Raw genomic sequence first — 13,689 nt, 5'->3', positions numbered from 1 at the left:
GAAAGGAGTGCAGTATTTTGCTGCAACCATTTTCAATAAGCTACCACAAGAACACAAAAATCTTAGCAGTAGCCCAAACACTTTTAAGTCTAAACTGAAGAGTTTCCTCATGGCTCACTCCTTCTATTCTGTCGAGGAGCTCCTGGAAGAGCGAAAAAATTAAGCAAATTCCAGTGTTACATTGTTGATTTTCTTTATTTAAACTTACGACTTGTCACCTGAATATGTTTTTTTATATTTCATTTTATCTGTTTCTAATGTCGTGTTATAATTTCATGTATTGACTCGTTCCATGACCATGGAGACTTCTCCTTAATTTGGTCCCACGGAACAATAAATAAATAAATAAATAAATAAATAAAAACAACCCAGTCCCTTCCACACAGTCCCCGATACCCGTGTAGCCGATTACTGCACGAAAGGGTTCTGTGAGAATATTATGTAGTGTTCATCTGTAAAGATCCTGTACGTGCCTCTTAAGGACTTTTAACTTTTTAATTGCACCATCTCAGTATGTACATTCCCTAATGAAACTCGTCATATGTAATCCGTCGCAATTTGAGAAGAACAATGATGTCCACACCTACCACATTAGAGGTAAAAATGACCTCCTTTATTCTCATTAAAGCTGTCAGTGCCTCAGAAAGGGCTTCTATATACAGCAACAGAATTCTTTTTATGATTTGCCCAATAACATAAAATGTATGACAGGTAGCAAAGCAGTTTTCAAATGTAAATTAAAATCGCGTTTCCTGGTCGACTTCTTCTCATCCATAGAAGAACTTTTATTTAAAAATTGGTAGCCTGTGAAAAATAATCTAGTTTTTAATCGTAACTGCATGAGCAGGACTAAAAATGTGTTCATTAACATTAACACCAAACATATATACATATCCTGTAAACCGACTCATTCCATGTTGTTGTTGTCTTCAGTCCTGAGAATGGTTTGATGCAGCTCTCCATGCTACTCTATCCTGTGCAAGCTTCTTCATCTCCCAGTACCTACTGCAGCCAACATCCTTCTGAATCTGCTTAGTGTATTCATCTCTTGGTCTCCCTCTACGATGTTTACTCTCCACGCTGCCCTCCAGTACTAAATTTGTGATCCCTTGATGCCTCAGAACATGTCCTACCAACCGATCCCCCCTTCTAGTCAAGTTGTGCCACAAACTTCTCTCCTCCCCAATTCTATTCAATACCTCCTCATTAGTTATGTGATCTACCCATCTAATCTTCAGCACTCTTCTGTAGCACCACATTTCGAAAGCTTCTATTCTCTTCTTGTCTAAACTATTTATCGTCCACGTTTCACTTCCATACATGGCTGCACTCCATACAAATACTTTCAGAAACGACTTCCTGACACTTAAATCAATACTCGATGTTAACAAATTTCTCTTCTTCAGCAACGCTTTGCTTGCCATTGACAGTCTACGTTTTATATCGTCTCTACCTCGACCATCATAAGTTATTTTGCTCCCCAAATAGCAAAACTTCTTTACTACTTTAAGTGTCTCATTTCCTAATCTAATTCCCTCAGCATCACCCGACTTAATTCGACTACATTCCATTATCCTCGTTTTGCTTTTGTTGATGTTCATCTTATATCCTCCTTTCAAGACACTGTCCATTCCGTTCAACTGCTCTTCCAAGTCCCTTGCTGTCTCTGACAGAATTACAATGTCATCGGCAAACCTCAAGTTTTTATTTCTTCTCCATGGATTTTAATTCCTACTCCGAATTTTTCTTTTGCTTCCTTCACTGCTTGCTCAATATACAGATTGAATAACATCGGGGAGAGGCTACAACCCTGTCTCACTCCCTTCCCAACCACTCATGTGCCTCGACTCTTATAACTGCAATCTGGTTTCTGTACTAATTGTAAATAGCCTTTCGCTTCCTGTATTTTACCCCTGCCACCTTTAGAATTTGAAAGAGAGTATTCCAGTCAACATTGTCAAACGCTTTCTCTAAGTCTACAAATGCTAGAAACGAGGGTTTGCCTTTCCTTAATCTAGCTTCTAAGATAAGTCGTAGAGTCAGTATTGCCTCACGTGTTCCGATATTTCTACGGAATCCAAACTGATGTTCCCCGAGGTCGGCTTCTACCAGTTTTTCCATTCGCCTGTAAAGAAATCGCAGTAGTATTTTGCAGCTGTGACTTATTAAACTGATACTCATTCCATATCATTTAGATAAAAGAGTCGTTCGAGTAAAGTCACTTAGAATGAGGTTTTCACTCTGCAGCGCAGTGTGCACTGATGATGAAACTGTGTGCCCGACCGAGACTCGAACTCAGGATCGTTTTGAGGCCGAGCGGTTCTAGGCGCTTCAGTCTGGAACCGCGCGAACGCTACGGTCGCAGGTTCGAATCCTGCCTCGGGCATTGCTGTGTGTGATGTCCTTAGATTAGTTAGGTTTAAGTAACTTCTAAGTTCTAGGGAGACTGATGAACTCAGCTGTTAAGCCTCATAGTGCTCAGAGCCATTTGAACCATATCCGTCCTCACAGCTTCAATTCTTCCAGTACATCGTCTCCTACCTAGAGCACTTGCACGCGAAAGGCAAAGGTTCCGAGTTCGAGTCTCGGTCCGGCACACATTTTCAATCTGCCAGGAAGTTTCATGTAAGTAACTAAAGTACCAATATATATATTTCTATGTGAGATGTCTGAACAACAAATTCCTTGACACATACATATCAGCCACACAAACGTGATATCAGTCTTTACTAACGAAGCTCCTTGTACTATGATTATATCCTATCACACATAGGCCTACTATCAAAAGATCTGCAGCGGATAGGCACTTGGTGCAGGGAGTGGCAACTGACCCTTAACATAGCAAAATGTAATGTCTTGCGAATACGTAGAAAGAATGATCCTTTACTGTATGAGTACATGATAGCGGAGCAAACACTGGTAGCAGTTAGTTCTGTAAAATATCTGGGAGTATGCGTGCGGAACGATTTAAAGTGGAATGATCATATAAAATTAATTGTTGGTAAGGCGGGTACCAGGGTGAGATTCATTGGGAGAGTCCTTAGAAAATGTAGTCCATCAACAAAGGAGGTGGCTTACAAAACACTCGTTCGACCTATACTTGAGTATTGCTCATCAGTGTGGGATCCGTACCAGATCGGGTTGACGGAGGAGATAGAGAAGATCCAAAGAAGAGCGGCTCGTTTCGTCAAAGGGTTACTTGGTAACCGTGATAGCATTACGGAGACGTTTAACAAACTCAATTGGCAGACTCTGCAAGAGAGGCGCTCTGCATCGCGGTGTAGCTTGCTCGCCAGGTTTCGAGAGGGTGCGTTTCTGGATGAGGTATCGAATATATTGCTTCCCCCTACTTATACCTCCCGAGGAGATCACGAATGTAAAATTAGAGAGATTAGAGCGCGCACGGAGGCTTTCCGACAGTCGTTCTTCCCGCGAACCATACGCGACTGGAACAGGAAAGGGAGGTAATGACAGTGGCACGTAAAGTACCCTCCGCCACACACCGTTGGGTGGCTTGCGGAGAATAAATGTAGATGTAGACATGAGACACCTGCCTTCTTGTTTTGATCATAGTTAAACACACTACCTGAGGTGCCTCGCTCAGAGACAAGTGCAATTGTTGTCACTTGTTCTACTGTCTACCGTATCAGTGGCCACATGGTCTACTTATAGTATAGGTTGGCAGCTCTGGTGCAGATCGCACACACTTGAATATTAAGCTCGTCAAGATAAGTAATTCCATAATAACTGTCAATTAAGTTAATATTACACCGTAACGAAATTAATTAGTCTGTTTTATATTATCTATTGAAGGTTTCACTCGTTTCAAAGCATTTCTCGAAGGAAAAAAAAAAAACCATAAGGCTCCGTTTCCGCGTACTTAAGACATTTCTTTAAGTATCAAGTCAAGAATTTAGGTTGTTTTCATTACATATTTATTTAGTAGTACCGTATCTACTCGGGGAATTAAACGCGTAAAGCACGTATCGCGCATATACGATTTTAGGCCTAATTTTTCGGGTATACAAGTTTTGATTTTTAACGTTAATTTAACTGCATTACATTACTATATTAATAGTATACACATATATTAGTGCTGAACATAACTTTAGTGGCTTTTGTGATCTGTAGTTAATATTTGTTATTGACAAGATAAATTTTGTAAAAAATATTGTAAAAAACCATGAGCGAGAAGTGTTTGAGCTGTGGTAGGAAAGTCAGTTCTGGGGTTCTGTGCAGCTGTTGTGGCAGATGGTTACATTGGGTTGAATGTAGTGGCATGGGAATCGGGGAAGTAAATGGGTCTCTTCTATGGTATTTCAGATTATGTTCAAGGGATAGGAAAATAGCGGAACAATAAGGGAATATTAGAGCCCCTCAGGCTGAACTGGATAGTGCTAGGGAGGAACTGATGAGATTAATGGGAGAGGAGGGTGAAGACAGGTGGTAGCAAGGAACAGGGGCCACAGAAAGAGAACAGTATCACAGTTTCTTGATTGGCACAAATAATAGATTTGCCTTGCTATCCCAATCAGCTAAGGAAAAGACTCAAGTAGATTTAAGTGTAGTCAGCACGCAACGGACTTTCACTAGGAAACCAACTGTTGCAAAAAAAAGTAGATAGTAGGAGGAAAGTTCTGATGTTAGGTAGTAGCCATGCAAGTGGTGTGGGCCAGATTTTGCAGGAAAAATTAGGTGACAGGTACCAGGTCACAAGTACTGTCAAGCCCAGTGCATGTCTTAGCCAAGTGATAGAGGATGTAGGATCATTGTGCAAAGGTTTTACAAAGCAGGATCATGTCGTGGTAGTGAGTGGAGCGGGAAACAGTGTTGATAGGGATCAGGGCTACAATATTGAGTGTGACTTGGTAAAAATAGCATCTGCAACGAACTATACAAATGTTGGCTTGGTTCCTGCTTTCTTGCAGTATGACCAGCCCCAATTGAACAGCTTTGTCAGGAGGGTCAATATGGAGCTAGATCAGCTGCTTCGGGCAGCTACTTTGTCAAGCATAGGTTTGGTTCCTGTTGATGGTATTGGTAGGTGGGACTTCACAAGACATGGCCTACGTCTCAATAGGAAAGGGAAGGGTAAACTGGCTGGGATGATAGCAAAATCTTTAAGGGGGGGCACTGAAACTCATGGGAGTACTTTTTTGGGCTAAGATCAGTATCCAATCATTCTACATTGATTGAAATTAAGCTTAATAAAAAGTTCAGACAGGCAGGTACTAGTGACGTGAAAATATCACAAGATTCTCGTAACTTTACGGTGAAAAATAATATTAGTATGTCACAAGATTCACATAAAAGCACAGTAAAGAATAATGTTAATACATTGCATCAGAAAATCAGGAGATTAAAAATGAAAGTAGAAGAGCTTCTTGTTTGCATAGAAGATTTACAAACTGAGTGTGGAATAGATGTACTGTGCCTGTCTGAACATCATATAGTCAGATATGGAAATGGTAAATGTAGGTGGATATAACCTTTCACCACATGTAAGTAGAGACACTATGAAGAGAGGAGGAGTTGCCATAAATGTTAAAATCAGTATGAAAAATTTGGAAACTAAAAAATAATGCATAGAACAACACATAGAAGCATGTAAATGTGAGCTTAAACTAAATAAAGGCACTTTTATAATTGTAGCTGTGTATAGGTCCCCATTGGGAAATTTTCAACTATTTTTGAGGAACTTGGACTCTTTGTTGTGCTACCTGTCAGACAAAGGAAAGCAATTTATTGTTTGTGGGTATTTCAACGTAGATTTTCTGAAAGAGTCACATAGAAAGCTTGACCTTGAAGTATTAGCTGGTTCTTTCAATTTGACATCAGTTATTGATTTCCCTACTCGGAGAGCAACACACTGGTAGATAACGTTTTCATAGACCAAGATAAATTCAATCAAATAACTTTTCCTGTTAAGAATGGTCTGTTTGCTCACAATGCACAGCTAGTTACAGTTTATGATATAGATCCACACAGTAATGCAAAACAGTCCTCCAAAATAGTGCGTCCTATTAACGATTTAACACCTCAAAATTTTAGGAAAAGCTTGCAACAGTTAGACTGGGATGAGGTGTACAGGGAATATGATGCTAATTTAAAATTTAATCTATTTCATAATACCTTTGTGATTATGTTTGAAAACTGTTTCCCTGAGAAAACAGTGAAACAAAATTGTAAGAAACCACGTAAAAAGCCATGGCTTGTGATGAAATCGCTGTTGCTATGGATGACAGCACTGCGCGAAGTTCCCCATCGTCAGCCAGTGCGCGTGCTGTGTCGCGACAGTTGAACATCCCGTGGTCCACTGTACAAGATCCATATCGTACAGCAGCTGGCACGAAAGAACGGACAACGACATGTTGACCTCGCTCTCCACTTTCTCGTAAGGACTGAAGTTGACGAGGACTGTCTCTGGACCATCCTACGGACAGACGAAGCTCGTTTATTTCTGACGGGTTTGAACACACAGAATTGCGGACTGTGCAGATATTCGTCTCCACTCACTGTGCATGGAGTTCCTCTGTATGGTGAACGTGTCACCGTATGATGTGGCTTCACAACTACTTTCATCATTCGCCTATTATTTTTTACATAGTTTGGCGCTTATGGACCGAAGACACGCAGAGTGATTGGCCATCGTTACTGCGATATACTTCGCCAGCACGTCATACCCAAACTACAGGAGAAAGACGCACTGAACTCAACAGCATTCACGCAAGATGGCGCCTCCCCGCACATCGCTAATGAAGTTCATCAGCTTCTCCGAAACGCATTATCAGCCGATCGTTTCCAAATGCTTCGCCCACACGATCACCTGATCTCACTCCCTGTGATTTCTGGTTGTGGGGTTACCTGAAGGGAACATTTTCCAGGGCAACATTCACACATGTGCTGATCCGAAGTGCATCATGTCACGGACATGCTTCGTTCTGCTGTGCAGATTGCAATCTTGAGCTTTCAGACTCTTTTGGACCCTGATGGGCGCCGTATTGAGCCCCTTTCATAGCAGTAGTGATACCGATGATGTACCATATCACCACATTACAAGTGTTTCAATTTAAATGATTCTGCATTATTTCTCTTCCACATGTCCTTGACATTAATGCTCGTACAGCAATTAGTTTCCGTGCTATAACGTGTTAAATAGGGAGAGTTCAACTATAACCACCTGGTATATATACAGGGTGAGTCACCTATCATTACCGCTGGATATATTTCGTAAACCACATCAAATACTGACGAATCGATTCCACAGACCGAACGTGAGGGGAGGGGCTAGTGTAATTGGTTAATACAGACCATAAAAAAATGCACGTAAGTATGTTTTTTAACATTTTTTACATAGTTTTTTTAAATGGAACCCCGTTAGTTTTGTTAGCAAATCGGAACATATAAACAAATACGTAATCAGTGCCGTTTGTTGCATTGTAAAATGTTAATTACATCCGGAGATATTGTAACCTAAAGTTGACGCTTGGGCACGACTCCTCCGCTGTTCGATCGTGTGTATCGGAGAGCACCGAATTACGTAGGGATCCAAAGGGAACGGTGATGGACCTTAGGTACAGAAGAGACTGGAACAGCCATTACGTCCATATGCTAACACCTTTTTATTGGTCTTTTCACTGACGCACATGTACATTACCATGAGGGGTGAGGTACACGTACACACGTGGTTTCCGTTTTCAATTACGGAGTGGAATAGAGTGTGTCCCTAAATGTCAGGCCAATAGATGTTCAATGTGGTGGCCATCATATGCTGCACACAACTGCAATCTCTGGCGTAATGAATGTCGTACACGCCGCAATACATCTGGTGTAATGTCAACTTTAGGTTACAATATCTTGTTTACCGAGTGAGGTGGCGCAGTGGTTAGCACACTGGACTCGCATTCGGGAGGACGACGGTTCAATCCCGTCTCCAGCCATCCTGATTTAGGTTTTCCGTGATTTCCCTAAATCGTTTCAGGCAAATGCCGGGATGGTTCCTTTGAAAGGGCACGGCCGATTTCCTTCCAAATCCTTCCCTAACCCGAGCTTGCGCTCCGTCTCTAATGACCTCGTTGTCTACAGGACGTTAAACACTAACCACCACCACCATACAACTTGTTTATATTGCCAGTATTTCCTTCTGAAGAAGAGGTTTTTAACGGCGTTGAAACTATGGTAAAGGGGTTTTAATAAACCTTCCATTTTATATCTGATTGGTTGTTTAGTATTTCTACCAGAAAATTTCGTTATGCACAAAATTTTAAAAGTATCTCTCAGTCGAAATTGCGCCACTTGGATTAATGCTGCCTTCTAATGGATGAAGTACTACTCATCCACCGCAAGCTACCGCTGCTAAAATTACAGCCTTGTTCGTTGATACTCCTACACTATCACTACTACACTCTGATACTCCTACTGCTCTGATCTGGTGCTGGCTACCGCTGTCCCTTTACATGCTTATTAACTTTTTCACTCATAACTCGTTGCACACGATTTTCTTCATTATCTTTCTGATCTACTGAAATATTCCATCTGCACGTGACCATCTTAATCTCCGTCGAACTGTCAAGATTATGGCTGCAATCTTTCTGTCCCGAAGGTGCCTCGAACCGTCGTCTGCTTGGTGTCTTGACAAGTGGTACCCACGTGCTGGCATTGTGGAAGACATCTTCTAGTGTTAACTTGGTGCCTCCTGCGTCCACAGGCAGTATCTTTTATAAGTATGCTGTTCACACTTCAGTCGCTGGGGAGAACACAGCTGCGTGCGTGCTAACAAGTTCTTCCGTTATCTGCTCCACTTACACTCTGAATTATAGCTAAAATATTCTCCATTCATGGCATCTCTCCGAACAAGTATATCAATGTGCATTACACAAAGTGCTGTTAATACAATTAAAATTTTACATATCTTACTTATAACACCCGATAAGTATACATTATGAAACTTCCTGGCAGTATACATTCTGGGAGTATACATTACCGTCAGCCCTTTTTTTTTTCCCTCTCCACCATCCGTTTCTCTAAAAAGTCTTTCATATATCACTCTCCCATCGTCTCCATGTCCTGCTTACAAAGGCAAGTCTAGTGTTACCAGTCATCTCACTAGTCCTTCCCGAAATGGAACGACAATAGTTACTTCCTCCAGTTTCATGAAATAATTCTTTAGACAAATATTTGCAACATTTGCATTTGGAACAAAACAAAAATCCAATATCAATTATAATTAATCTTATATAAATCGCAGTCGGATACGATTGGACTCTTTCTCCTCGTTCCCTTTCGACTTACTCCTTAACTAAAAACTTTTCAGTTTCTACCAATCTCTTACCATCTGTTCTTAGGTCACCTAAGCCTGATGTGACCTGTTTGAAGGGTAACTGTAATCGTACCTCTGGGGCATTAATTTTTGTTTCCAGGTCCTCAAAACATACTGTGTTCAGCTCTAAACTGTATATTACATCCCTTCTAGAGTAATCTGTCTGGATCACTTTGACTGAGTACATATGAGATTTGCATTCTTTAAAATTCTTGTGGAGTTCAATTATTCATGAGTATGTGTTACACTGTATAAACATGTCTTCCCCCTTTCGAAATACAATCATTCAGTGGCACTTAAGTGTGTCCATAAACTCCTATCCAATAAATTACTTTCTTAATACAGTTATCTCTAAGAACTTGTCTTATAATAACCTACTTTACAGTTTTCTTGGCAACACATCGAAATTAACACATACATTTGCTTACATGTTTTCTTCCATTTAGCCATTTCTTTACATTGTAAATGATCAGTTAACAACTTTGCATATAAATTCTTAGTGCTATGTACCTGTGAACAATCTTTCTTTAGCTCTATACATACGTCCTGTTCCTTGCCCATCGTCACTTTGCCTGGTCAAGGTAACACTTTATATATATGTAGCTCCTTATTCTCAACTAAAGCTAACGGCCTTGCCGCAGTGGTACCACCGGTTCCCGTCAGATCACCGAAGTTAAGCGCTGTCAGGCTGGGCTAGAACTTGGATGGGTGACCATCCGGTCTGCCAAGCGCTGTTGGCAAGCGGGGTGCACTCAGCCCTTGTGAGGCAAACTGAGGAACTACTTGACTGATAAGTAGCGGCTCCGGTCTCGGAAACTGACATACGGCCGGGAGAGCGGTGTGCCCCTTTATATCCGCATGCAGTGACGTCTATGGACCGAAGATGGTACCGTTGGGCCTTCCAAGGCCTGTTCGGACAGAGTTCAGTTTAGTTTAGTATTCTCAACTAATGGAATATCAATCACGTAGGTTAACACATAATTCGTTACAAATGCTTCTAGTTCCAGTACTTTCAGCGGCATGTATCCATGTTCTTCCATAAGAGATATTGGAAATGTTACGTCTCTTAATTCATGTTTGATTAGCCTTAGGTATTTAGTAACCTGTACTGTACTTACTATATGTTGTGCAGGCATTCCTTTCTGAGCGTGAACTATTGCGTTCACTATTTGTTCGTATTCTAAATTTGCTAAATAAGATTGGTAACTGTAGGACTTGTTCATTGCTCGTGACGAAAGCTTCATACTCAGATCTATAGTTCTCAAAGAGTTTATGACAAATTGTTCCAATTTAGCAATTTATTTCATAAGCAATCGCTAATTTGCGGCGATCGAATCTACCGTTTGCAAGACACAGAGATGAGCTACTGAGGATAATGCCTACACGTTGCAGGACATCCAAAGCTTTCTGGACGGGGCAGAATCCGGCGCCGTGTACTTCAGTATGGGCACCAACGTGAGGAGCAGTGACTGGCCGGAGGAGAAGCGGGCGGCCTTCCTGAGGGTGTTCTCCAGGCTGGAACAGCGCGTGCTCTGGAAGTGGGAGGCAGACTCACTTCCAGGCCAGCCCCCGAACGTCAAGATAGGCAAGTGGCTGCCGCAGTCGGACATTCTCGGTGAGTGGCGCGTACACACTGTGGAGGCAGCGCACTGTGGCGTCTGAAATTATCAGGTAGACTGGAAGGAATTTCCACTCTGCAGCGAAGCCAGTGATGATTTGAAACTCCGTGCCGGGATGTCACTCGAGCGTGGCACGCGACCTGCGTTTTGATGGTGACCTCTCTACAGGTTGATCCGGCCAGGCACGACCCCTGACCCGCCGTCACAGCTTTGTCTTCAACAGCACCTCCCTCCTACCTTCTGAACTCGTACACCGTTTCAGTCTGCCAGGAAGTTTCACCCTAGGGCGCTCTCCACTACAGAGAACTAATTCATTCTAAAAACAATGCCCTGAGTTCTACACTGAAGCTCCAAAGAAACTGGTAAAGGCATGGGTTTTCTAGTCAGAGATATGTAAACAGGCAAAATACTGCGGTTCCGTCGGCAACGCCCGTATAAGACAACAAGTGTCCGGCGCAGTTGTTAAATTCGGTCACTTCTGCCACAATGCATGTTATCGAGATTTAAGTCGGTTTGATCGTAGTGTTATGGTCGGCGCACGAAAGATGGGACACAGCATCTCAGAGGTAGCGATCAAGTGGGGATTTTCCCGAACGACCATTGCACGAGTGTACCGTGAATATCAGGAATCCGGTAAAACATCCAGTCTGTGACATCGCTGCGGCCGGAAAAAGATCCTGCAGAACGGGACCAACGACGACTGAAGAGAGTCGTTCAACGTGACAGAAGGGCAAGGTTTCGCAAGGTGCTGCAGATATCAATGCTCGGCCATCAACAAGTGTCAGCGTACGAACCATTCAATGAAACATCATTGATATGAGCTTTCGGAGCCGAAGGCCCACTTGTGTACCCCTGATGACTGAATCATGAATCCATGCATCATGCATGGTGGAGGCTCTGTAATGTGTGGCGTGTGCAGTTGGACTGATATGGGAATCCTGATAGGCCTAGATACGACTCTGACAGGTTACACATACGTGAACATTCTGTCTGATCATCTGCATCCATTCATGTCCATTGTGCATTCCGACGGTCTAGGGCAATTCCAGCAGGACAATGCAACGCCCCGCATGTCAAGAATTGCTACAGAATGGCTCCAGGGACACTGTTCTAACACTTCCGTTGGCCGCCAACCTACCCAGACATGAACATTATTGAGTATATCTAGGCTCTTTGCAATGAGCTGTTCAAAGGGGATCTCCACCCCCTCGTACTCTAGCGGATTTATGGACAGCCCTGCAGGATTCATGGTGTCAGAACCCTCCACCACTACTTCCGACATTAGTCGAGTCCATGTCACGTCGTGTTGCGGCACTTCTGCATGCTCTTGGGGGCCCGCACGATATTAAGCAGATGTACCAGTTTCTTTGCCTGTTCAGTATAGAAATAAACCTTACAACTAAAGCGGGACTTTCAATCTCTACTATAATGTGCAGTTGCGGATGTTTCTCCAGAAGGATTTTTAACGTCTCTAATTGATCCAGATGACAGAATTATTCTGAATAATATTTATTCATAGAAGTATCTCAACTGAACGTATACTGGTCCTACGATATCCAGTCAAAATGCAAATAGAAAGTAAGCTTATCAAATGCAGAGAGGTGAGAGAATGGTAACAGAATCCCCAAGCTAAATAGTCTTCAAAGATACGCGAAATTAAAACCATTTCGTGATCACGGCACACGAAATATGCACCATCTAAAAATAGCTCAGAGTTCCCCATGATTATTACCAAATTAACATACGTGAGATAACGAACAGAAACTCATGCTCTGTCTATTCCCAATAATTATGTAATCAGAAAAATTTACAATTACCTATACGACCAAGTCACGCACATTACCACACCCAGGTCTACCTTCTTCCAGAACGAACATGAAAGCATCCTTCAAAAGGCCAGGATCGTAGCGGCCAGTGACCGCTCTGAATCTATCACTCATTCAAAAATGCGTAGTCCTATAATGGCCGTTCTCTTCCCAGAACTACCGAATACCACGAATGCCACACACAGATCTGCCTTCTTCCGCAACTAGACAAAAAATGTATACAATAATTTTGTTGAGCATACTATGAGAAACAATTTTCTGTCCCTTTTTATTCCAGAAGAGTTCCTCCACTCCCTGTTTCTCCATTGGCTTAAGACCATCCCCATCAAAATTACATAGTGCTTAAGTTCTACAAACATGATCTGACTCAGCTTGACCACTTCCCACACTAACCTAATATATTACAACAATATTTAAATATAGGAATATTATAAACATTCAGTCACATTCACACCACTTGCAATAACAATGATTAAAGGTTTATTCATAAATAAACAAGCCAGTAATCTTGTGAAAGTGCGCTCATCTTAAACTTCAACAAATTGTCGTTAAATATTGTTCAGACAATTATTTACGTCTGCTTGATAAAGGAGTCTTTTGGTTCTCTTTCCAGTGCTGGTGTTGACTAAAACATGTGATTGCCCACTTCTTAAATCACTATGATTTTGTATTAGGCATCGTTATCAATAGTGAAAATAGTAAGATAACATTAAATAAATACACGAGTTGACAAGATATGAAGCACTTATGTTGCATTCATTTGCTGTGTTATTGTGGAGGATATGATGTTCTGAAAAATATTTGAATCATGAAAAAGATGTAAAAGATGTCATGAATAAATAAATAATTTAGTCACAGATACATAGCTTTCTGGAATGGTAGCTATAGTGCAAAGCTATCATCTGAGATATCCCAGAATGAAATT

General features: G+C 41.7%; 1 protein-coding gene and 1 pseudogene across 1 annotated transcript in view; both read left to right on the top strand.

The window, feature by feature from the left end:
* Positions 1–13,689, top strand: part of LOC124552328 (UDP-glycosyltransferase UGT5-like) — a 90,398-nt gene that overhangs the window by 66,041 nt on the left and 10,668 nt on the right. Inside the window, exon 4 of the mRNA XM_047126599.1 lies at positions 10,712–10,934. Within this exon, the coding sequence (XP_046982555.1) occupies positions 10,712–10,934 (223 nt within the window). The remainder of the gene's footprint in view (positions 1–10,711; positions 10,935–13,689) is intronic.
* On the top strand, positions 9,942–10,059 carry LOC124552916 (annotated as a pseudogene).

This window comes from Schistocerca americana, chromosome 10 (genome assembly GCF_021461395.2).
Source record: "Schistocerca americana isolate TAMUIC-IGC-003095 chromosome 10, iqSchAmer2.1, whole genome shotgun sequence".
NCBI lineage: Eukaryota > Metazoa > Arthropoda > Insecta > Orthoptera > Acrididae > Schistocerca > Schistocerca americana.
The sequence above is the reverse complement of the archived record's forward strand: the minus strand, read 5'-3'. Positions and strand labels throughout refer to the sequence as shown.